This window comes from Rhinolophus sinicus, chromosome 11, assembly GCF_057876585.1.
Source record: "Rhinolophus sinicus isolate RSI-liver-muscle chromosome 11, RSI-T2T, whole genome shotgun sequence".
In the NCBI taxonomy this organism is placed as follows: Eukaryota; Metazoa; Chordata; class Mammalia; order Chiroptera; family Rhinolophidae; genus Rhinolophus; species Rhinolophus sinicus.
Window position 1 is genome coordinate 23,908,562 of NC_142511.1, and position 22,569 is coordinate 23,931,130.

The window sequence follows — 22,569 nt, forward strand, 5'->3', positions numbered from 1 at the left end:
CTCTCCTCAACCCACTCTGAGCAGAGCTAGGAGAATCCCAAACCTGAGGGGGGAAAAAAATCTCTGCACAAAAGAGCAAAATCTACTGGTAAAAATAGGCTATCAATATAAAGCCTTTAGCCTACTACAAAATTAGGCACAATTCAGAAAACATGTGAACTCCTCATCATATACCAAGATGACCATAAGGTTTTCCCAGGTTTGGGGAAGCTTTACAAAATGGCCTGACATGAACTTAATTGCAACAAGCCTATTAAAATCTAATAACGCAGTTTCCTCAAATACCTATGAACGTACACCATCACACAGGTGCACACACAAACCCCAATGAAAATGCAACTGGAAGAACTGAAGATCAGAAGTGCTACATCCCAAAGAAAGATTCAGAGACTGGAACTCTGTATGAGCAGAACAGAGAATGTTCACTCTGTCCCTGGTCTGTGAACTCCCAAGAACCTTTCTTATTAAATTCTTACCACATTCAGGAAAAGGTCTTGGGAGTCCAAGATCCATAGGTACAGAGAAGGGGCCACTCTGTACAAAAAAAGAAGTCACCATGTGGTGATTTTACCTTCAGTTGGTCTTGACTTGGAATATCCATATTTTGATCCTGTGCGATAGCGAGAGTCTGAGCAGCATCTGGATAGCAAGTAAAACAAAAGGAAAACCTTCCCCGGTAATAACCATTCTTTCCACACAAAAAGGACCTCAGCAAACAACCCTGGAGCCAGGTTTGGTCCCTAGAGATGTACTACTCCATGTTGGCTGGAGAAGGCTCTCACCCAAAAGAATGAAAAAAAATCAAAAACGGTAAAAACCACAAAGACCAAGACAGCCTATACTCAAAATATATTATCAAAATATAATCTGCAGGAAAATGAAAAACGGCTACAAAATGTTCTTCCATAGCGAGCTTTCAAATTTTAACATGAAGAGTGATTCCGAGCAGGGAATAATACGGAGTATTTTCATCATCTCTTCCTATAGGTGATTTATTACCAAATTTGCCTAACTTGTAAACAACAAAAATGGCTTGGCTTCTTAATTTAATTTTTATTTTCAAGTGTTAAAAAGTTATAAAGGGTTATGAAATCTGAAAATCTGGAATTTTCCTCACTGGCTTCACAATACAATAGCATCTTTATGTGAACTTACATTCTAAATGTCAGTGATGATTTCACAGTTTAAATTCCCATCACCTGAATATAGGTGTGTGTTTTTTTATCAACAAGTCCTACTTTTCCCAGTTACTACAAACATTTCCTAAGAAGGAAGAGGAAGCAGAAGTTTTGCTCAAAGCTAATAAAAAGCAAAGAAAACAATAACCTGAGAGAAATTCTTAGATAGATGAAAAGAAATGTGTTTCAAGGACTTGGAAATTTTTCAAGAACATAAGGTAAAAACTTAGCTATAGGAAAAGAACAAGCTGCAGAGAATTTAATAACCTGGACCACTAATTATATGAGGCTATATGTAACTGAGAGGCACATAAATAAGTCTTATCAGGGATTGGGTTCATCAGCTACTATCAGGTCCAGCGACCTTATGGAAAATACCATCCTCATTTATTATAATATAGACTGCCAGAGAAGGAACCCAGATCCTACAACTGGTATGACAATTCAGTCGTCTTGCACAAAGCAAACATTTTCAAAATTGTAATTATAAAGAACACTGTTTTTAGAAGCATTTTTTTATAGATAAATGGAGACACTGATACTGATTTCTTAAAAACAGCATTTTTAACCACAGCGGCCTTCAAAGATCAATTAACATACAATGCAGATGAAGCATTTCTTTAATAAAGTAATTCGATTACTCTCATTTATATTCTAATGCATACTACCTTACTTAGGTTAAAACAATTAGAAGCAAAAAGAAGTTATCTAGGAAAACTACAATGTACAAAGGAATTGTAAAATAATACAAAGTTTGTCATATATATATTTCATTTTATTAGCATGCATGTGGAAATTTGGAGAAATGGTTTATAAAGAACCACCCTAACTTTAAATAATGGCATTTTATGCAACCATCAAAATGAAAGGTCCGTCTCATTTGCAAAGGTATAAAATAGGTGATAATGGAAAATACTTTTCTCATTTGTCCCTTCAAATAAATCACAGGCAATCCATTTTATGGAGATCAACAGAGATGGCCGTCAAGTACCCATCCAGGTGCAAGTCAGAGCAGACAATCAAGTTACTGTGGGGCAATTGCCTGGTTTTGGTCATTGTACTAAGTTATGTGAGGTGTTACCATTTGGGGAACCTAGGTAAGGAGTTTAAGGAACTCTTTCTAAGGAAATTTGCAATTTTTTGTGGGTGAAATTATTTCCAAGTGAGAAGTTGAAGAACAAAATGTTTTAAAATTTTACTGTTCAGAGAAAAAAAATGTGTTTAAAAAATTAATTGGGGCAAATTCTGTTACAAGCAAGGGTTAAGGAGATGGCACAATGAAAAAAAAACAAGGGCTGGCCAATCAGAAATGTCTCCTCTACCACTTAATCAGTGGCATCTGACGTTGGACAAATCACTCAATTAAAAAATCCTTAGTTTCTTCATCTCCAGACTTTCTTCACAGGGTTGTTGTGAGGATCAACTGAAATGTTTGTTATAGAAATGTTCATTTTAATGTATGGCATGTTAAACTCTGCAGAGGAAATGCAAGAAAGAAAACGAGAGAGAATAAGTGAGAATTACACCCACTCTAGGTATTCAGAGAACAGATCAATCAGAAAACAAATTTAACTGAAAGAGTAGAATAGCAAATATAAAATCCTCTGTGTATGTCAAGCCTGTAGTGACAATCCCAGAAAAGCCGTACTATTTCACAAGTGACTGAATTTCAATAAAGCGCCGTATCATTTGCAAGGCCTTCCCTCTCAAACAGAAATCTACAGCTGGGTGAAATGGGCAAAGGCTCAATGAAACCAACAGGCTTCAGAAACCAATGTCAGTTCCAAATCACATTTTAATCACTTTAAAGTAAATCTTTATTAGGAATGGATTTTTTTCAAGCTATTTTTTTCAGTAAAATATTGAGACAATCTAAAGGGATTACAAACTTGGGCTTTCTTTAAAGGACAGCGTTACCAAAATCTAATTTGAAGCTCACAAAAGGGCTTCAAGAGGGAATGAAGAAAAAAGGTTCATTATTTAGAACTAAGAAATACAGTTGTATTTCAATCGTATGCAGTGTAAGTCACTTGTCTCTGACACATCACACTCAGACCCAAAGCAGTGTCCTGCATGTACCTACTAACTAAACTCAGAGGGCAGTATTTAAAACGTATGGAATCCAGCAAAGGGTTAGACAAATTGGCCTTCAAACAACAGAAAGCTAAAACCATTGAGTGAAAGGCTCTTGGGAGACTTTTACAATATTAACAAGCGGGCATTTTCCCGCCAAATCGCGTCGTAACGCGGGGCTTTTTTGACATTTTCTTGCCAAAATTAGACTTTCCGTAAAATATTCATATCTTTCGATCTATTTGATATTTTTCTATGAAACTTTCAGTGTTTTAGTTTAAAAAGAGGTCTCTATTTATTTACTTTGCAAAATTTTTGCCGGTTCCAACTAGAGGCGATATGACGAGTTTACTCGTTTCCCACAAACATAATGTGTTAACAGATGGATCAGGGTGACACATCACGTGAGTCCACAGAATCTTAACATCACCGAAAGAGGAACAGGCAGACCTTACAGACTGATGTAATGCAACAGATGTACAAAGTACCACCTATGAAACCTTCCCAGCAAAAAATTTAAACTTGAATCTATTCCAAGTACTACTAGTTTACCAAAAATAGAATAGAAAAACATGTTAAACAACCCCGCAGAGATACAACCTGCAAATCCTAGAACTAGGAAATGCTATAGGACAAATGATCCATTTTTTTCACCAAATAAATGACATAAATATAAAAGGAGCATTAAGTTTTATAGATTAAAGGAGACATATCAACCAAATCCAATGTGTGGACTTTGCATCCTGATTTGAACGAGCAAAATGTAAAGGATATTTCTGACATAACTGGGGGTAACTATACATAAACTGGCTATTGGATAGTATTATGGAGTTATTACTTAGTTTATTATTAATTTTGTCGGTTGTAATAATGGCATTGTAGTTATGTTCGAAGAAAAAAATCCTTATCTGTTAGACTTTAAAAATATGTCTAGATGAAGCAAATATGGCCAAATGTTAGCAATTACTAAGTGTAAAAGGAGCACATTAATTATACCAATCTCTCTACCTTTAATATATTGGAATTTTTTCACAATAAAAAGTTAAATAACATAGTAGTCATATTCTGTGTGACAGTATCCCTCCCAGTCATGCCAAAACAGCATTCCATCTTCATCCTGATCCTTTTATTTTCCCATCATTTGCACCCTCAAAGCTGTGATACAGACTGAAAAAATAGGATGTGACATACCTGTAGTAGCAATGGTTAAAGCAACAAGATTCCGTCTTAGCATAGCGTAGAGAGGGCTGTAAAAGGGAAAATCAAAAATTAATAACTCCATGGTTTTCCATTAAAATGTTAAGTGTATTTCTAATATGCTATCTTCCAACTTTCTCTATAACATATGGACAGACAGAATTTTTTCCCCGGAATATACCTTTTTTCATTATTAAAATATCAAAATGTTAATGCCCAAACCCTTGTGTTACTTTGCCCCCCATTAAAAAACTAATTAATTTACATTTTACTTAATTAATAACAGTAACCCACATGGGTAGATTTCCTTTGCAGACTATTCCTTCCTTGTACGAAGTTAAGTTCTACATTTTAATTAGGGAGTGGGTGTGAAAGGGAGTCTTACCAAAGTAAGACAAAATGAGCTCAGAAGTCATTACAAAGCTAGAGAAGGAGAACACTGGCTTCTCAATTACTAATTAGCTTTTGATTATATAAATTAATAATGAAATATCTTGTGCAGCTAGAGAAAGTCACATAACAGGTCAGAGTAGCTGTACTGCGATTTTTATGAAGCTCTTCGACCTCAAACAGCCCAGCCAATTCTACATTTCTTATCGCCTCACTCTTCCTCTCTCTGTTTACAAAATTCAAGCTCCCTACTACCTGGGCCTTTAAATATGACGTTCAATCTGCCAGAAGCACTCCTTAAACCAGCCCCCTCTACTTGCCTCATTATCCTTCAGCTCTCAGTTCCAGTATCACTCCTCAAGGAACCTCTCCTTGATCCCTAAGGCCCTAAACCCCAATCCTCAACACAACCTCATGTACCTCTTTTCTATAACACTTACCACAGTGTAATTTCACCATGTGTTGGTGTGATAATTTGATTAAGATGGGGAAGCGCACCTAGCTGTCTCACCACTCTTTAATTAAGCTTCATAAACTCAGACTGTGTTGGGTGAGCGGTTCCCTCAGTTGGTTAGAGCATGGTGCTAATAACACTAAGGTTGCCAGTTTGGGCCACAGTGAGCTGAAACCTTCTTTAAAAAAAATAAAAATAAAAAAATAAAATAAAATCAGACTGTGTTTGTTGTTCACTACTATGTTCTCAGGCCACCTGACATACATAGGCCCTTAACTATTTGTTGACTAAAGGAATAAATAGCCATTAATAACTTATGGAAATTAAGTAGTTATGTATAAGCACCCAAAAAGATAAACAAACCCTCACTCTTTTTACCTTGGGTCTTTCACCGAGAAGCTCTGACATCCTAGGAGCTCTCCCAAAAGATCTCCCCCACAATACACCATATGCTGCTCCCGCGGGTCATAAAGCTGCTTCATTGTTATGTACTGGCCTAGATAGTGCATGACCTGCATGAGAATAAAATACCTTATTATCGTTCTGGATATTAACAGAGCCTTACGTTTTATAATAGAAATGTACTGGTCTGACAATGAGAAAAAGTGGTGAACTCACCTAGTATCCCCTTAAAAATTTCCTCACCTGTCCAAATAAAGGGGTCTGTTCTATTACCAAAAGTAATAAACTTTAAATTTACCTAGGTCATAAAAATATTTCCCAAGTCCAAGGGCACATAACTACTACAGGCTTTTGATGTGTGTTCACTGAATTCTTTCTGACAAAGGAAGCACGATGGTTAATAAGCTGTCAGCACTATAAGTACACAAAACAGAATGTAAATGTTTATTAAAAATTTAGTCTATCTGGCTCTTTTCACAGTTCACAAAATGGAAGAGGGGGACACAGTGTTCATGATTCATTCAAAAGTTAAAATTTATCTAATTTTTTTCTAATGTTTTCTCCAAGAAACAGATTTTTCAAAAAATGCTTAATAATGAAGTTCACTTAATGACAGTAAGAACTTTGTTATCACAGATCACAAGACCAAAAGCAGCTATCTTTAACTTTAGGCCCCAATGTCTCAATGATTATTAGATGTTTGCACAGAAGATTTTTCCAACACTGTTCCCATTAGAGCAAGGAAGCTCCTAGGCACCCCTACATCCCAGCAACATGTCCCAGTATTAATGAAGTTCTCCTATCTAATCAAGTATCTATGGAAAAATAAGATGGGAAGAGCATCTACTGGAAGAAAAAGGAAGAAGTTTCATATTTATGTCTGTCTAACTTTCAGAAAAAATAAATCCAAGTACACAAAATAAAATCTTCTAAAACACTACTCTAAATCTGTATATACTGCTACTATTCTCATTACACCATACTGCCTCAATGCACATACTGAGAACCAGTATTTAAAAATAAAAATTTAGGGAATTCCTCTTTATGCACCAGGTAGTGTCAAGAGTCATAATGGAGACCTTATCATGTAAATTGACTCTGTCCAACTTTTTCCCCAGTGAAACATTTTCCCTGAATGATATGTACTTAATTTCTTCTTAACCCAGGCAAACTTTGCCATGCTACTGAAGGAGATGCCATAATTTATTATAACAACTTTAATGATATAAAAATCCACACTTTAATAAGTTTTTTTAATACGACTTATCAGAATTTTAGCAATATAGTACAAAACTATGCACTTAATTTAAAATGATAAAAGGAAATATGAGTATTCCAGATAATCTGAAATGCCTCGAGATGTGTTTCCTTAAGAGGTATAATGGCTCAAGAGGGCAACACTGCTGATAGGTATAGGTGTGGAGCTTTTAAGCAAAGTCAAAAAAGCTTGCTAATAAAGAGAAGGGTTTTAGATCTTTACCTTACTAAATGCAAACAGTTGTAAGAGATTAACATTTTAATACTGAGTCTTTTCTACTTAAAGAATTTAATTTGTTTTTGTTTAAAAAAATACTTTAGGGGACAAGATGGTGCAGTATGTAAATGCTGTGTTTACCTTCTCTCACAACCACATCAAAATTACAACTAATCTACAAAACAACCATTATTGAGAATCACCTAAAATCAAGCTGAGCTGAAGCCTTTCAACTAAGAACTTGCAGCAGAAGCCACCTCCAGACTATTAGGAAGGTCAGAGACGTAGAATGGGCTGGTCCCACACCCATGTGTGACCATTAAAGACCAGGAGAGCTATTTCGGCTGTGGGGGGTCCCTTCCCATCCCCTAGAAGGGCAAGAGATCCTAGCCCCACTCCAGCCCAGGATTCCAGTGCTGGGGAGAGAAGTCTCCGTAATTTCTGGCTGTGAAAACAACCAGCGGAGATTGTGACTGAGTGAGACTGAGTCCAGCTGCACTCACAGGTGCTCCTCTTAAAGGGACTGTTCGTGGACTTACCCACCAGTGGAATCACTCGCTCTGAGCTCCAGCGCTGGAGCAGCAGCTGGAAAGGAGGTCGGGACAAATGGTGGGGAATTGGCTTGGAACGGGGACTGGAGAGGTGGCTTTCTCCTGGACAGGGGAAATGGCGAAGGCCATTGTTTCTTTGTTGAGCTCTCCCCCTTCCCAGCGTGCAAACACAGGTGGCCGCCATTTCTGAGTCTCCACTGTTAGTTCACCATGCCCTGGAGATTTGAGACCTAGCCCCACCCAACTTTCAGGCACACCCAGGCTAGATCCTGCTCCGTAGGGTCAGCCCCTGTACAACTCTTCCACTGTCGTCAAGGCCAGTCCTCACAACCAGTAAGCCCAAGGGTCAGTCCCTCACTTTGATGTGCAATTATCAACCAAGGGTCAACTACAACAGGAGGGCACACACAACCCACACAAGGGACATACCTGGAGCGTGTGGCTCAGGTGACCAGAAAGACTGCACCACTGAACCCCACAGCACACCTATTACATAAAGCCACTCTACTAACACCAGAAGACATAGCAAGCCCAACCTAATACATAAAAACAAACACAGGGAGGCAGCCAAAATGGGGAGACAAAGAAACATGTCCCAAATAAAAGAACAGAACAAACCTCCAGAAAAAGAACTAAGCGAAACAAGAGAGAAGCAATCTATCAGACGAAGAGTTTCAAACACTGGTTATAAGATTGCTCGATGAGCTCAGGGAGAACTTCAACAGAGATAGGAAGCATAGAAATGGAGATGGAAACCAGAGAAAAGACCGAGTCAGAAATAAAGGATACAATAATGGAAACGAAGAATATATTACAGGGAATCAACAATAGATTAGATGAAGCAGAGGATCCAACTAGCGATGCAGAAGATAAGGTAGCAGAAAACACCCAAACAGAACAGCAAAACAGATTCTTTTTTAGAATCCAAAAAAATTGAGGAGAGTTTGAGGGGCCTCTGGCACAATATCAAGTGTACCAACATTCACATCATAGGGGTACCAGAAGGAGAAGAGAAAGTGCAAGGAATCGAAAACCTATTTGAAGAAATAATGACAGAAAACTTCCCTAACCTGGCGAAGGAAATAGACATACAAGCCCAGGAAGCACAGAAAGTCCCAAATAAGATGAACCCAAAGAGACCAACACCAAGACACATCATAATTGAAATGCCAAAGATTGAAGACAAAGAGAGAATCTTAAAAGCAGCAAGAGAAAAGCAGTTAGTTACCTAAAAGGGAGCCCCCATAAGACCGGCAGCTGATTTCTCAACAGAAACTTTGCAGGCAAGAAGGGAGTGGCAGGAAATATTCCAAGTGATGAAAAGCAACAACATACAACCAAGATTGCTCTGTTCAGCAAAGCTGTCATTTAGAATTGAAGGACCAATAAGGTGCTTCGCAGACAAGAAAAAGCTGAAGGAGTCTGTCACCACCAAACCAGCATTACAAGGAATCTTAGAGGGACTTCTTTAACGTGGAAGGGGGGTTAAGGATGTGTGAGAGGGGAAAGGATTAAGAAGTACAAGTTTGTTGTTATACAGTAGTCATGGGGAAGTAGGGTATAGCATAAGGAACATAGTCCGTCCATAATATTGTAATAACTAGGTATGGTGCCAGATAGGCACTAGATCTATCAGGGTGATAGATGGAATGGGGTTGGGGGCAGGGTGAAAAAGGTGACGTCATTAAGAAATACAAAATGATAGTTAATACAGTATGGGGAATATTATCAACACTGTTGTAAAGATCATGAAAGGTACCAGATGGGCACTCGACTTATCAAGGGGATCACATCATAAACTGTGTAGATGCCTGACCAATGCACTGAAGTAGAACAATACTGAATGTCAACTATAGCTAAATATATAGGTATCTATAGTCACGGGATGTGGAGCACAACATAGGGAAGATAGTAGATAGTATTGTAACAGCTATACAAGATGTCAGAGGGGTAGTATCTTGGGGGGTGAGTTATCACTTTATACGGGGTTTAAATGTCTAACTATTACGTTGCTTTGTGCACCTGAAACTAATTAAAAAAAATACTTTAGAAGCTAAGTTATTTAAATGCATAAGTGTTTAAAATAAATCACAGTGCTCAAGAGTATCTGACAAATTTATAATGCAAAATTACCACATTAATATCCTGCCTGGCAGCATAGCCTGTAAATCACAGACAGTGTCATTTTTTAAATCTATTGCATGTTTTGCATTTTAACTCTGAGATCAATGAATTCATTGTTAATCTTATGTTTAGTTGACAACACATTTAAAAAAAAAATCTAAAGAAACTATCAAGTTCAATGTAGCATGTGGTCTTTAAAACAGCACAAGCTGCCTCTCCAGTGCCTCAGCAGCAGAGCTTCCTTTCTCAGGGCTAGTTTCAGAGCTCCATGTTCATCAGCTTCTCTTTCTCAACTGCTCTGAAAACTGATGGCTTACCTCTGTGACAGTGAAGGTTTCACCTTGTGCACCTGCTGCCTGCAAAATCTTCAACAGTGGCACTTTTGGTCGTACCTGATATAAACATAAAATAAACCTGCTATTTACATTTCAATTAGATTGGTTTCTGAAACCCTAGGAAACGAGAACCCCTTCAACATTTTTTTAACACTGGTATTTACTAAAAACATACAATCTTCCAATGCATAAAATAACTACAGATGATCAATTATTATTTGTTACTTTCCTGGAAAATGACATTTTTAAAAGACAGCATTCATACCTACTATGATGGCTAATAATAAGAGGAAAAAGTGTTGGCGAGAACATGGAGTAATTGGAAAACTTGTGCATCACAAATTTTGTGGGAATGCAAACATTGTGGGAATGTAAAATGGTACAGCTGCAGTGGAAAACAGGTTGGTAGTTCCTCAAAAAGTTAAACGTAGAATTTCCATATGACCCAGCAGTTCCTCTCCTAGGTATATACACCCAAAAGAACTGACAGCAGAGACTCAAGTATTTATACACCAGTGTCCATAGCAGCATTATTCACAATAACCAAAAGATGGAAACAACCCAAATATCACTGATAGATGAATGGATAAACAAGATGTAGTAAATCCATGTAACGGACAGTGACTTTGTCTGCCATCTCTTGACTTTGATTGTGGAGTCTGACTTTAGCCACACAATTTCGTTTTATAATATTATATAGTCAAATTTGTCTCTCTCCTTCTTACAGCCTCCAGTTTTGTCTTAAGGCCTCCCTCACTAAAGTATCACAACTATTTTCTAAATTTTCACTTTTTACATTTAAATCTGAAATTTGTATACAAGGTATCACAACTATTTCCTAAATTTTCACTTTTTACATTTAAATCTGAAATTTGTATCCAAGGTCTGACGTCTTAATTTGTTTCCTTCCAGAGATGGCCAATTATGTCGAAACCATTCATTATATAAGCCACATTTTCCCCCATCAAATCCAAATTCCACCTTTATAATATATTGAGCTACATATTATATATTATGCAATTTTATGAAAACACAAAACAAAATTATATATTTTGATATTTCAGAGGTATAGATCTGCAACAGACACACCAAATTGATAACAGTGTTATCTAACAGGGAAGGGACTTCGGGAAAAGGGAAGAGATGGGTCAAAAGTCTGTGGATTAGAGATAAACACACTATAAAGTTTGAATCTCTTAAGAGTACATTTGCCATTTAAAATTGGTTTTTAAACAAATTAATTGGAATGGAGCGAGACAAAAAACAAACTTATATAACTTGGCCCCCAATTCCACACTAGCTACCCACACCCTAAAACACACTAGTTTTCAAAATGTTACCATTGAGCAATCAGTAACCTCCATATATTTATTTAATTAATGACCAAATTTATGAACATTGATACTGCTTACAGTATCAATATGACATTTTAAAATGTCGTATTTTATGACATTTTAAAAAACAATTCTTTCTGCTCTGCATAAAATCCTACAGTCAGTGAAGTCAGCTATTTCCCCTAATTCAATTTTTTTAAAACTTAGAGGAAAATATGAATGCCTAAAAATGATTTACCTGCTTGATTTGTCTTGGAGAGATCCTGCAAGCACTGTCAGATGTTGAACACTGGGCAGAGGTAGAAAATGACGCCATTTTGGCAGTGAAGAAATTAGTCTGTTGATGAATCTAAAAGGAAAAAAAATTACAAAATCTGGGGTGACCGGATGGTTTAGTTGCTTAGAGCTCGAGCTCTCAACAACAAGGTTGCCAGTTCAATTCCCACATGGGACGGTGGGCTGCGCCCCCTGCAACTAAGATTGAAAACTGCGACTAGACTTGGAGCTGAGCTGCGCCCTCCACAACTAGATTGAAGGACAACGACTTGGAGCTGATGGGCCCTGGAGAAACACACTGTTCCCCAATATTCCCCAATAAAAATTTAAAAAAAAGATTATTCTCAATCTTTAAAAAAAAAAAAAAATTACAAAATCTCTTCTACAGTAGAATACAGTAAAAAATTCTCTTTAGGATTTACAAAAAGCAGCCAGCAGAAGTAAAACAGACACATGCACATGTCAGAATACCTTTCACAAATGCATTAGACCCATGCTGAGGTTCTTGATGTTCTTCTGATCACTTTCTACCCTGTTTCCCTGAAAACAAGACCCAGCCAGACAATCAGCTCTAATGTGTCTTTTGGAGCAAAAATTAATATATTATATTATATTATGTTATATTATATTATATTATATTATATTATATTATATTAATTATATCCAGTCTATGTTATAGTAAAATAAGACCGGGTCTTACATTAATTTTTTTTTATCCAAAAGACGCATTACAGCTGATTGGCTGGCTAGGTCTTATTTTTGGGGAAACACGGCGTTGAGACGGTTTTTCCTGCAAGCTCCCCCTAAGAGCTCTGTCCCCCCTCCTCCTCCCTCCTTATCGGAGCTGTCTCCTGCAGGCCCTCCGGCTCAGAGCTCTGCCCCCTCCCCCTCCCACACCTTATCAGAGATGACTCCTGCAGGCACCATAGTTAGAGGCCTCCCTGTCAAAACAAAGTTGAGGGATCGCAGCTGCTAGGGACGGATCTCCCTGGCACCCCCGCCAGACTTCAGCCCCCCAACCCGGAGGTCTAAACATATAAAATAAAATGCCTGACCCCAGTGAGTGCTCAGTTCTTTGGGAAATATCCCACTGGGCCCACTAGTGTAATAAAGCTGAGTTCTCCTTGCCCTCTGGGTGCCGTTTGTGTCTCTTGGTCCTCACCGTTTTTCCACAACAACGGTAGTTCAGATCCTGGCAAAAATCTAACGAGCTTAATCAAGACTACAAACAAGCCTATGCAATCTGCTGGCTTAACTTCTGGAATATGAAAGTTTTTAGTTTCAAAGATGAGACTGAGGGGGACTAAGGTTTTGCCACCCCAAAATGTGCCTTTTGGGATATTGATTTTAAGCTGGTTATTAAGAAACAAGACTCAGAAAAGAACCTTGGACACACACACACCCCTTTTATCTGCCTAAAAGAATTCGGACAGAAAAACCTGCTTAAAGGAAGGGAACATCAGCATCGTAATATAAACTGAATGTGGCCGAGAGCAAGAAATCTAGCAAAGCCTGTTTCCCTCAGTCCCATTGTTTTTGGGTTGGCCCAGCAAGAACTTACTATGTTTGCTCTTTCTCTACACGTAAGAGGGGAGGAACAAGGTGAAATGGGGGCAGTTCTATGATAGCGGTATACTCTGTGAGGAAGAAGCAGTTCCTACTTTTGACTGGTTACAGGCAACAGCCCAAAGCTCAAGCACATGCAGGATTCCGTGGTGTCTAGAGGCCAGCTAACTAACGACACTTCGATTCAAAGCTCCAAGACCCATTCAGGAATGTGAGCAGTCCTCGTTACCTGGCCCGCAGTTAGTAACTGGTTAATTATTCCTGCCTTTTTCTCTAGCAGCTGTAATTTAATTTAAAACATCTCAGAATGTCTCTCTTGTCGACAGCAATTACATACCTACAAAACGGGCTAAGCCCCCTAAGGGGGACATGTATGATCAAGACAAAGCATGAACTGAAACAGAGTAAGGTTTAATTAAAAATTCTCACCTTCTACTTTTACTCCTTTAAAAATAAAAGTTATAGAACAGGAAAATAAATGTTTAAATAAACTTGCTTTAGTTTACTTCAGGCTTTTTCTAGTAAAAAGATGACAAAACAATCAGTGAAATTTATGAACAAGCCACACCAGGGGAAGGGTGAAGGGAACGTAGAAAAACCAACAGATAGTCTGGCTAAAACAAGATTCCTCACTCTTCTGAGAAGACTTTATTACAAAGTATAAATTCCTCCCTCCTATTAGCTTCCCTTCCTACAACATGGGAAATCTAATAGGATAGGAGCATAACTTACAATTATAAAGCAGCTAGCTTTTAATTGGCATTTCAAACCTTACAAACTGGGCGCTAAATAAAAAAATACCTTTCCTCCCACCTTCTGAATTCTTCTAGCTTGGGTTAATAATCGAACTAAGAGACAGATTAACAGGAAAAAAGATCAAATGTTTAATGCATGAGCACGAGGAATTCACATAAGCATGAAAATTCAAGACAGTGAGGCAAAACTGGGTATACCAGAGGTGCCAAAAAAACGTATACAAGCGGACACTTTGGTCAACGTTGCTCAAACAGTAGTTCCCCATAATCAGAAGTGTCTGGATGCTGATGGTAACCACTTGAGCACCTCTTGTAATTGCGGAAGTCAAACGTGACTTGTATTCATCTTTTGTTATCGGTATATACTGAGTATCACAATTTTAATACAGTTTTCCTTTCTTAAAATGTGTATACATTTTTGGGCACCCTCTGTATATGACATTTTGGACAAAGGAGAAAAGGGGGGGGGATGAGATCTTAGATTTCAAAAGTGAGAATGTACAGGTAATTGAGGAAGAGAGAAACATACAGGGCAGGTAAATTTTTGCTAAGCAACCCAGAAGCCATGGTTGGTGTTGGGGGGAGATTTAGTAAATCGGCCCCTACTTGACACCCTCCCATCTACCACACTCAACTCGGATAAGGCTAAGGTATGTTAAAATTTCTTACCTGGAGCAGGTTTTTCCATTTGCTCTTTGGGGGTGGGGTTGGGGGGAACACAGAACCAAAGGTTCTTTCTGAGTCTTGTTTCTTAATGACCAGTTTAAAATCAATATCCCAAAAGGCAGCTTTCCGTTGGCAAAACTTTGGTCCCGGCAAAACCAATCCTGATCTCCCCAAACCTGCTAGTCCTAGTCGTCCCCATTTCAGTAAAAGGAAACTCCATCCTTCACGTTGCTCAGGTCAATGACCTTGAAGCCATCCTTAATTCCCTTTTCTCTCACACTCTGCATTCAGTCCATAAATAAATTCTGAAGCTGTAGGTTCAAAAGATTTCCAAACTCTAAGCACTTCTCCCTGCTTGCATCACCCCTGCGCCACTCCAAGCCACCGTCTCCTAACTGCATGAGCCTTCTAAGTTATCTTGCTCCCACCCTTGCCCCTCTAGCTCCTAACCTCCTTTTGTCTTTGCCCAAATATCAGTTTATCGATGAGGCCTTCCCTTCAATGACCACGTTTTAAAACTACAACTCCCAAGCCCCCATGGGGCTTCTTCCCTGTTTTAGTTTTCTTCACTGTCCTTGTAACCAACACATTATACATTAATCACGTAAAACATAAGCTGCAAGTGGGGAGGGAGTCATATTTATTTGTTCATTAATATATCCCCAATGCCTAAACGAACAATTATATACATGGTAACAGCATCTTGCTGGATACAAATACTGACAGTGTGGGTCAGCTCCAAAAACGGTTCCCAGTGAACAGCTCCCAACTGGCTCTGTGACATAAGTTACTTAATAGGATGCAGCTGTTCAACAAAAAATGTTAACTTCCAAGGAGGAAAGTCTTTTTTAAAAGAAAGGATTTTTAGGCCATTGTAAGCAAGAAAGACAGGGTCCTGGAGCATAAAGCGTGAACTACCAGCAACATGGCTGGGTGAAAAGACGACATGGCCACCATCCTGGAGTTCTTGAATGTTTTTATACATCAAGCAGGAGGGAGAGAGAAGCCATTCTGAAAGAATTTACATTAGCTATTGGCAAAGTGGGTAGAAGACACTCAAGTGAGGCCAGCTCTGGGGCCCAGGCTGGGACAGGCGCAGAGTCAGCAAGGAAGACGTGTCTGGCCCAGGGGATTAGCTGTGGGCAGCAGATGGGAAAGCTCATGTGTAAAGAAGCAGTGCAGGTGCCTGGGGTTCTGTGGGGCCTGACTATTCTCTCTTTTGGATAATCGGGAAATAGCCACCTGGAAATAATCCTAAATTCCAACAGATATACAGGAATGTGAGCAGTCTTTTTTCAGAGCTGGTCCACAACTATTAAGAGGCTAACTGTCCTCTACCTTTCTCATTCTCCAGTCACTGTAATTTAATTTAGAACATGTCAATTTGTTTTGTCTTGTCACAGCAGAATAATAATGTTTCAATTCCAGGCCTGGCAGCTTCGTTTTTGTGTTTTTGGAGGCCCCGAAATCTGGCTACTCTACTAGAGACCAGCTGAGGCCCAGCCTTCCAGCCGTACTCTCCAAAACACACATTTTGGGACATTTCTGCCCCAGCTGACACCTTTCTACAGCCAAATGACAGACCACAAGTGAAAGCACCAGAAGAACCATGCAACTTAGCCCACAGAATGAAAAGAATAAAAAGGCTGTTGTTTTAACTCAATAACTTGTTGGGTGGTTTATTACTACATAGCATTAGACAAGCAAAACACATGTCACAGACTTAAAGAGGTCTTACTCTGTCCCAGGCACACATATTAACCCATTTAAAATTTAAATAATCCCATGATGTAGGCAATATTATCTTTATCTTACAGATGAGGAAAGAGAAGCATAGGAACGTTACCTGCCCAAGACCACATAATAAATTGCTGGATAAAGATTTCAAACTCAGAAGAGCTCTTAAGTCCTGACTTCGCAATTATTTTTTTCCCATTAGACCTCAAGTGCACAAAATTAGACGAATCACAATCCTTTCCTTCAAGACATACTGTTGTTCATCCATACCTGGCCCACTGTCACTTGAGTCTTTTTAATAATGCAATAAGCAGCCACAAACTAGGACTCTGACAATCTATATCTAACCATATCCCCAACCCTAGTCCCCTGCCTCCCAACAATCATCTGGAATTCTGTTTTGATTTTCTTCACTTCCTTTTTATGCATTTTAACGCATAAAAATGGAATCCTAAGAACTACATATGTATATTTTAGTTGCTTTCAACTTAAAAAAAAGACAGGTATGTTATATGTAATTTTAGGGATTTTTGGTTTCCTAAAATAATTTTCACTTCAGTTCTTTTTTAAAAAGAATTTATTGCGGTAAACTATATATAACGTAAAATTTACCATTTTTACGTGTACAATTCAGTAACATTAAGTACATTCACAATGCTGTACACCAGCACCACTATCCATCTCCAGAACTTTTTCATTACCCCAAAATGAAACTCTGTACCCATTAAATAACTCCCCAATACCCCCTCTCCCCAGGCCCTGGTAATCATTATCCTATTTTCTGTCTATGAATATGCCTATTCTAGGTACCTTATGTAAGTGAAATCATACAATATTTGCCCTTCTGTGCCTGGTTTATTTTACTTAGCATGTTTTCAAGGTTCATCCATGTCATAACATCCTTTATTTTTTCATTTATTTTGACTGCTGTATAATATTCCAGTGTAATTTGAGTGCTGGACATTTGAGTTGTTTCTACGGTAGGTTTTCACTACAGTCATGTGACACATAAGGTCATTTTGGTCAACAATGGACCACATATACAGTGGTGGCCCCATACGATTATGATGGAGCGATTTTTTTTTTTTTTGGCCTAGTGACATCATGGCCTCAGTAGTCACAGCACGACCCATTACTCACGGCTTTCACCATGGTCTACTTCATCAAAATGTATGCCTGCGAAATTCTATGTTCATTAAGTTAAGCTTGTTGGGTTTTTTTTACAAGCTTATCTATCTGCTAATTTGTCATCTTGACCTACAAATAACTGAGCTGAAATCTACCACTATGGTGATTTGTCCATTTATCTCAATGTAGTTCTACCAATCTGCTTCATCTATTTAAAATGATTTTTAATCAGAGGCATACATGCTTTAAACTACTATATCTTCTTGGTAAACTGTCATTATACAGTGACTCTTTCCATCTCAATTAAGACATTCTTTCTTCAAGTATATCTTATATTAGTAAAGTCATGCCAGTTTTCTTTCATAGCATTTTGAAGCATGTTTTTTCCCAATTTTTTACTTTCAATTTTTGTGTGCCCTTAAACTTTTGATGTGCCTCTTATTACTTTTGACTGCAAGGCAGAGGAGGAATGAGAGGGAATAAAGACAGACATGGAAGGATTTTCAAATGGTAGAATACTGGGGAAATGAGAGGGAAGAACATCATGAACAAAGGCATTGTTCAAGGACGTGTGTCAGAGAATGAATCCAAAGCAAGACATATCCCTTTTCCACTTGGAATCTCTTTTGAGTACAGCAGGATTAGATAATGTCAGTCACTCCTGAAAAGAGAAAAATGAGGCTTAACAAAGTCCTTTGTCACTATACTATGCTGCCAGTTTGGTATAGTGGACCCTTGAACATGGGTTTGAGTGCACTGGTCCACTCCACTTGTACATGTATTTTGTTTTCAATAAATAACTGTAAATGTATTTTTCTTATGATTTTCTTAGAAACATTTTCTCTAGCTTACTTTATTGTAAGAATACAGTATGCAATACATATAATATACAAACCATGTGTTCAACTGTTCATGTTATCAGTAATGTTTCCTGTACCTATTACTGGTAAGGTTTTGGGGAAGTCAAAGTTATCCACGAATTTTCAATTGGGGTGGTGGTGGTGGGGTGTCGGGACCCCTAACCCCCACATTGTTCAAGGGTCAACTGTAGTTATTTTCTGTTGCTCAAACCAGAAAGTTAGGAGTCATTTTAATCTCTCCCGCCTCCACCACTATCACATCATCAAACCTTACAGATTTTAACTCCTAAATAAATCTTGCAAAACCACTCCTTCCTTCCTCCTCTTTATCTTCATGACTATGTCCCCAAACAAAAAAGTGTCATTTCTTTCCTGCATCACTGCAATAGATTGGTCTCTCTAACCCCATTTCAATTCAAACTCCAAATTATAGCCAGGATTAAAATACAAAAACAGAAACAAACAAAAAAACCAATCCTACAGTGCCAGGCCCTGCTCCATAGCTCACTTCTGCTCTACAAACATAACCACAGGGAAAGCCATACGCGCTGCACACCAGCCACATTGATCTTTTGGTTTCTCAAACAGGGCCTTTGCTTCCTGCTTCAGGGCCTTTGCACACACTGTTCCTTCATTTGAGCACTCTGAGTTCTGTACAAGACTGACTCATCCTAAACCTTCCAGTCTCGGGTTAAATGTCACCTCCTCAACAAATCATTAATAGATGCTAAAAACATTGAAGTGAAATAGTGGGGGAGGGAGGACTTTAAATCACATGGAGGAAACTTACACACTTAACCCACTGACCAAACTTATCTCTAAAAGAGGGTCATTCACACATTACGTAATAAGCACCCAGTACCTCCTATGAAGTATTCTTGGCCCAAAAAATTCAAATTCAATCAAGCTTCTTGATCTAAATGCTAACTACCTGTTTGTAGGACAAATTGAGAGTAGAGAAATAAGTACACAATATAAAACCAGGCAATCAGCCAAATACAGAATGTAAGAAATTCTATAGGACCTCCAGTGGAGGGTATGGTTGTAGGGAGACCTAACACAATGTGTGGACCTTGTTGAAGTCCTGATTCAAACAAGCCATCTGTAGAATGTCTTTTCTTCCCCGAAATAACCAGGAAACTATGAATTATATACTAGGTATGAGATACCCACTGTTGATTGTAGAAAGGCACTGTGGTTAATTTTTTATTAAATCCTGACTTCGTAAGAATTAACATCCTGATATACAAAATGATGTATGTGTGATATGCTTTAAAAGATTTCATTAAAAGGTGGAAAAAGTAGAAAAAAATAGTACTGAATTAAAACAATAGGTTTTAATTACCTTATTGAATAGTACACACCAAATGTGGGGACAGGGGAGATCACAAAAATTCTGTTTATCTATTGTTATCTTGAAAAAACTAACACTCTTGGAAAATAGTCGTTATAGTAAAAGACTCAGTATCACTAACTTGTACTGCTTTGGCTCTCTGGGGATGTGTTTCTTTCCATTCAATAAGAAACCCTAAGGATGAATATAAACAGCTGAAAAGACTATGCCTTTTAAGTGAATGAGGGAAGAAAGTCCTTTTCACAGTTTTCTTTGCTTGCTTTCAAAAGGACTCTCCCTCAAGAGATGTGTATACTGAAAGATAATACAGCAGAACTAGGAATACCCCAGGGCAGGCCAAATACCCTGTGTTTCTGAGGGTTTTAACAGTGAAGGACTATCCTCCATGGACCTGTAGAGCTAACGCAGCAGGCTCTCCCATTTCCAAAACCTTAAGAGCCTCACTGGGATGTGCCCATAAGCTTTCATGAAGTCTGCAATGTCCTCTCCATTCCATCTCGGTACCCTACTCCAAGTCTCCATTTTCACCACTCACCACCCACCCTGATGCATGAAACTCAATTTCTTACATTTTTACCACTCACCTGTTTTGTTGAATTTTGAGTATTTATTACCTTTGTTTTTAATATAATTTATTTCATAATAAGTTTATGTAATTTTCTTTCACTACCTCTGTTTTTAGTAGAGATTTTTCAACCTACAAGTTGTACCCTACTGGGTCTTAACCCCTCCCCTCCATTAAAGAAGTTGAATAGAAAATAAAAGTGAACAAAGGTAAACATGTTATTGAAAATAGCCGAGACTTATCACAGTTAAGCACTTTTGTGTCAGCACTCTTTAAAGCACTTTATACGAGGTCTAACTTTGCGAACTTGCCACCGTGCGCTCACATTGGCAGCACCCTAAAACAGTTCAGTAAGGTTTCATAACCTTGGTACAACAGTGTCTCACAGCTGTGTTCGTGTTGATGTGTGGTGGTGTCTTGCTGTGTGGCGTTCATTATTGTTGTTGCATGTTTTGTGTGCCATCGCAAAAATGTCTGAACTTCAATTAGAGCAACGAACAAACATTAAATTCCTCGTTAAACTTGGCAAGAGTGGAAGTAAAATCAGGGACCTGTTAGTCCAAGTTTATGGGGATAATTCGATGAAGAAAATGGCAGTGTACAAATGGATTCAACATTTTTCTGAGGTGCAGGAACACGTCACTGATGAAGAGAGGTCAGGGCACCAGTAATGAGCAGAACTGGAAAAAACATTGCAAAAATTTGTCGAATTGTGCATCAAAATCGTTGGCTGACTGTGAGAATAGCAGACCAACTAAACATCAGTAGAGAAACAGGAAAATCGTAACTGAAAATCTTGGCATGAAAAAGGTGTGCAAAAATGGTCCCGGGCTGGCTGGTTAGCTCCGTTGGTGAGAGCGTGGTGCTAATAACACCAAGGTTACCAGTTCGATCCCCGCATGGGCCACTGTGATCTGCGACAAAAAAAAAAAAAAAGGGTCCCGAAGGAACTCACCGATGAACAAAAGCAAAGGAGAGTCAAAGTCGAAGTTTGCCAAGACCTTTTGGAGAAGCAAGAGGATGTTTGGGGCCGTGTTATCAGTGGTGATAAAACATGGGTATACCAACATGACCCTGAAACAAAGCGTCAAAGTGCACAATGGAAGTCAGCCAATTCTCCATGACCAAAAAGTTCCATCAGTCCAAATCAAGAGTCAAAATGATGTTGCTAAACTTCTTTGATATCAGGGGGAATATTCGTTTTGAATTTGTACCAAACGGACAGTTAACCAAGTTTGCTATTTGGAAGTACTGAAAAGGCTGCGGGAAAAAGTTAGAAGAAACAACCTGAACTTTTTGCCAACAATTCATGGCTCTTGCATCATGACTACACCAACCAGCTCATGTGGCACTGTCTGTGAGGGAGTTTTTAGCCCGTAAACAAATAACTGTATTGGAACAGCCTCCCTACTCACCTGATCTGGCCCCCAATGACTTCTTTCTTTACCCGAAGATAAAGGAAATATTGAAAGGAAGACATCTGAATGACATTCAGGACATCAAGGGTAATATGGTGATAGCTCTGATGGCCATTCCAGAAAAAGAGTTCCAAAATTGCTTTGAAGGGTGGACTAGGCACTGGCGTCGGTGCATAGCTTCCCAAGGGGAGTACTTTGAAGGTGACCGTAGTGATATTCAGCAATAGGTATGTAGCACTTTTTCTAGGATGAGTTCGCGATTTTAATTGTCAGACAATAACTCATCTAATCCTTACAGAGATCCTACGAGGTAGATATATTATTGTCCTCATTTTCAGAAGAGGGACTTAAGGCAAAGAGGAAGATAAGTTGCCCAAAATCATGGTCTGCAAAGACAGAGCACTTAACCACTACCCTTCCTATGTATACTGAATCATAATACAAAATTTATTTTTACAGGAAGACACGGTTATAAAAGTTTGAAAGCCACTGCCTTAGCACCTATCCTTTCTCTTCTTCTATGCGCTATTTTCTGTTCTCAAAAATTCTTACTCATTGTTCTAGGTCAAAAGTCACTTCCTTGTCAAGGCTTTTCTGATTCTGCAAGAGAGGCTGATGACACCAGAGCACATCTATTAAAACACCACATTACATTTATGTTTTTATGTGTCCCCTAGTAGATTGAAATAAAAAAACAAAAACAGTCCTCCTCATTTCTCAATGATGATGAGT

At 38.5% G+C, this 22,569-nt stretch overlaps 1 protein-coding gene across 4 annotated transcripts in view; it reads right to left on the reverse strand.

The window, feature by feature from the left end:
- MDM4 (MDM4 regulator of p53) overlaps positions 1 to 22,569 on the reverse strand; it is a 43,396-nt gene that overhangs the window by 15,399 nt on the left and 5,428 nt on the right. For 3 of the 4 annotated variants that reach the window (XR_012492925.2, XM_019711392.3, XM_074322300.2), the window contains exons 2-6: positions 11,751 to 11,861; positions 10,161 to 10,235; positions 5,671 to 5,804; positions 4,443 to 4,498; positions 572 to 639 (exon numbers count right to left, since the gene is read on the reverse strand). Coding sequence is in view for 3 of the 4 variants with exons in the window: in XM_019711392.3 (XP_019566951.3) it covers positions 572 to 639; positions 4,443 to 4,498; positions 5,671 to 5,804; positions 10,161 to 10,235; positions 11,751 to 11,828 (411 nt within the window). In the remaining variant the exon portion in view is untranslated. Of the gene's footprint in view, positions 1 to 571; positions 2,653 to 4,442; positions 4,499 to 5,670; positions 5,805 to 10,160; positions 10,236 to 11,750; positions 11,862 to 22,569 lie in introns of those variants that run through there. The other variant, XM_019711397.3, reaches the window with a different exon arrangement.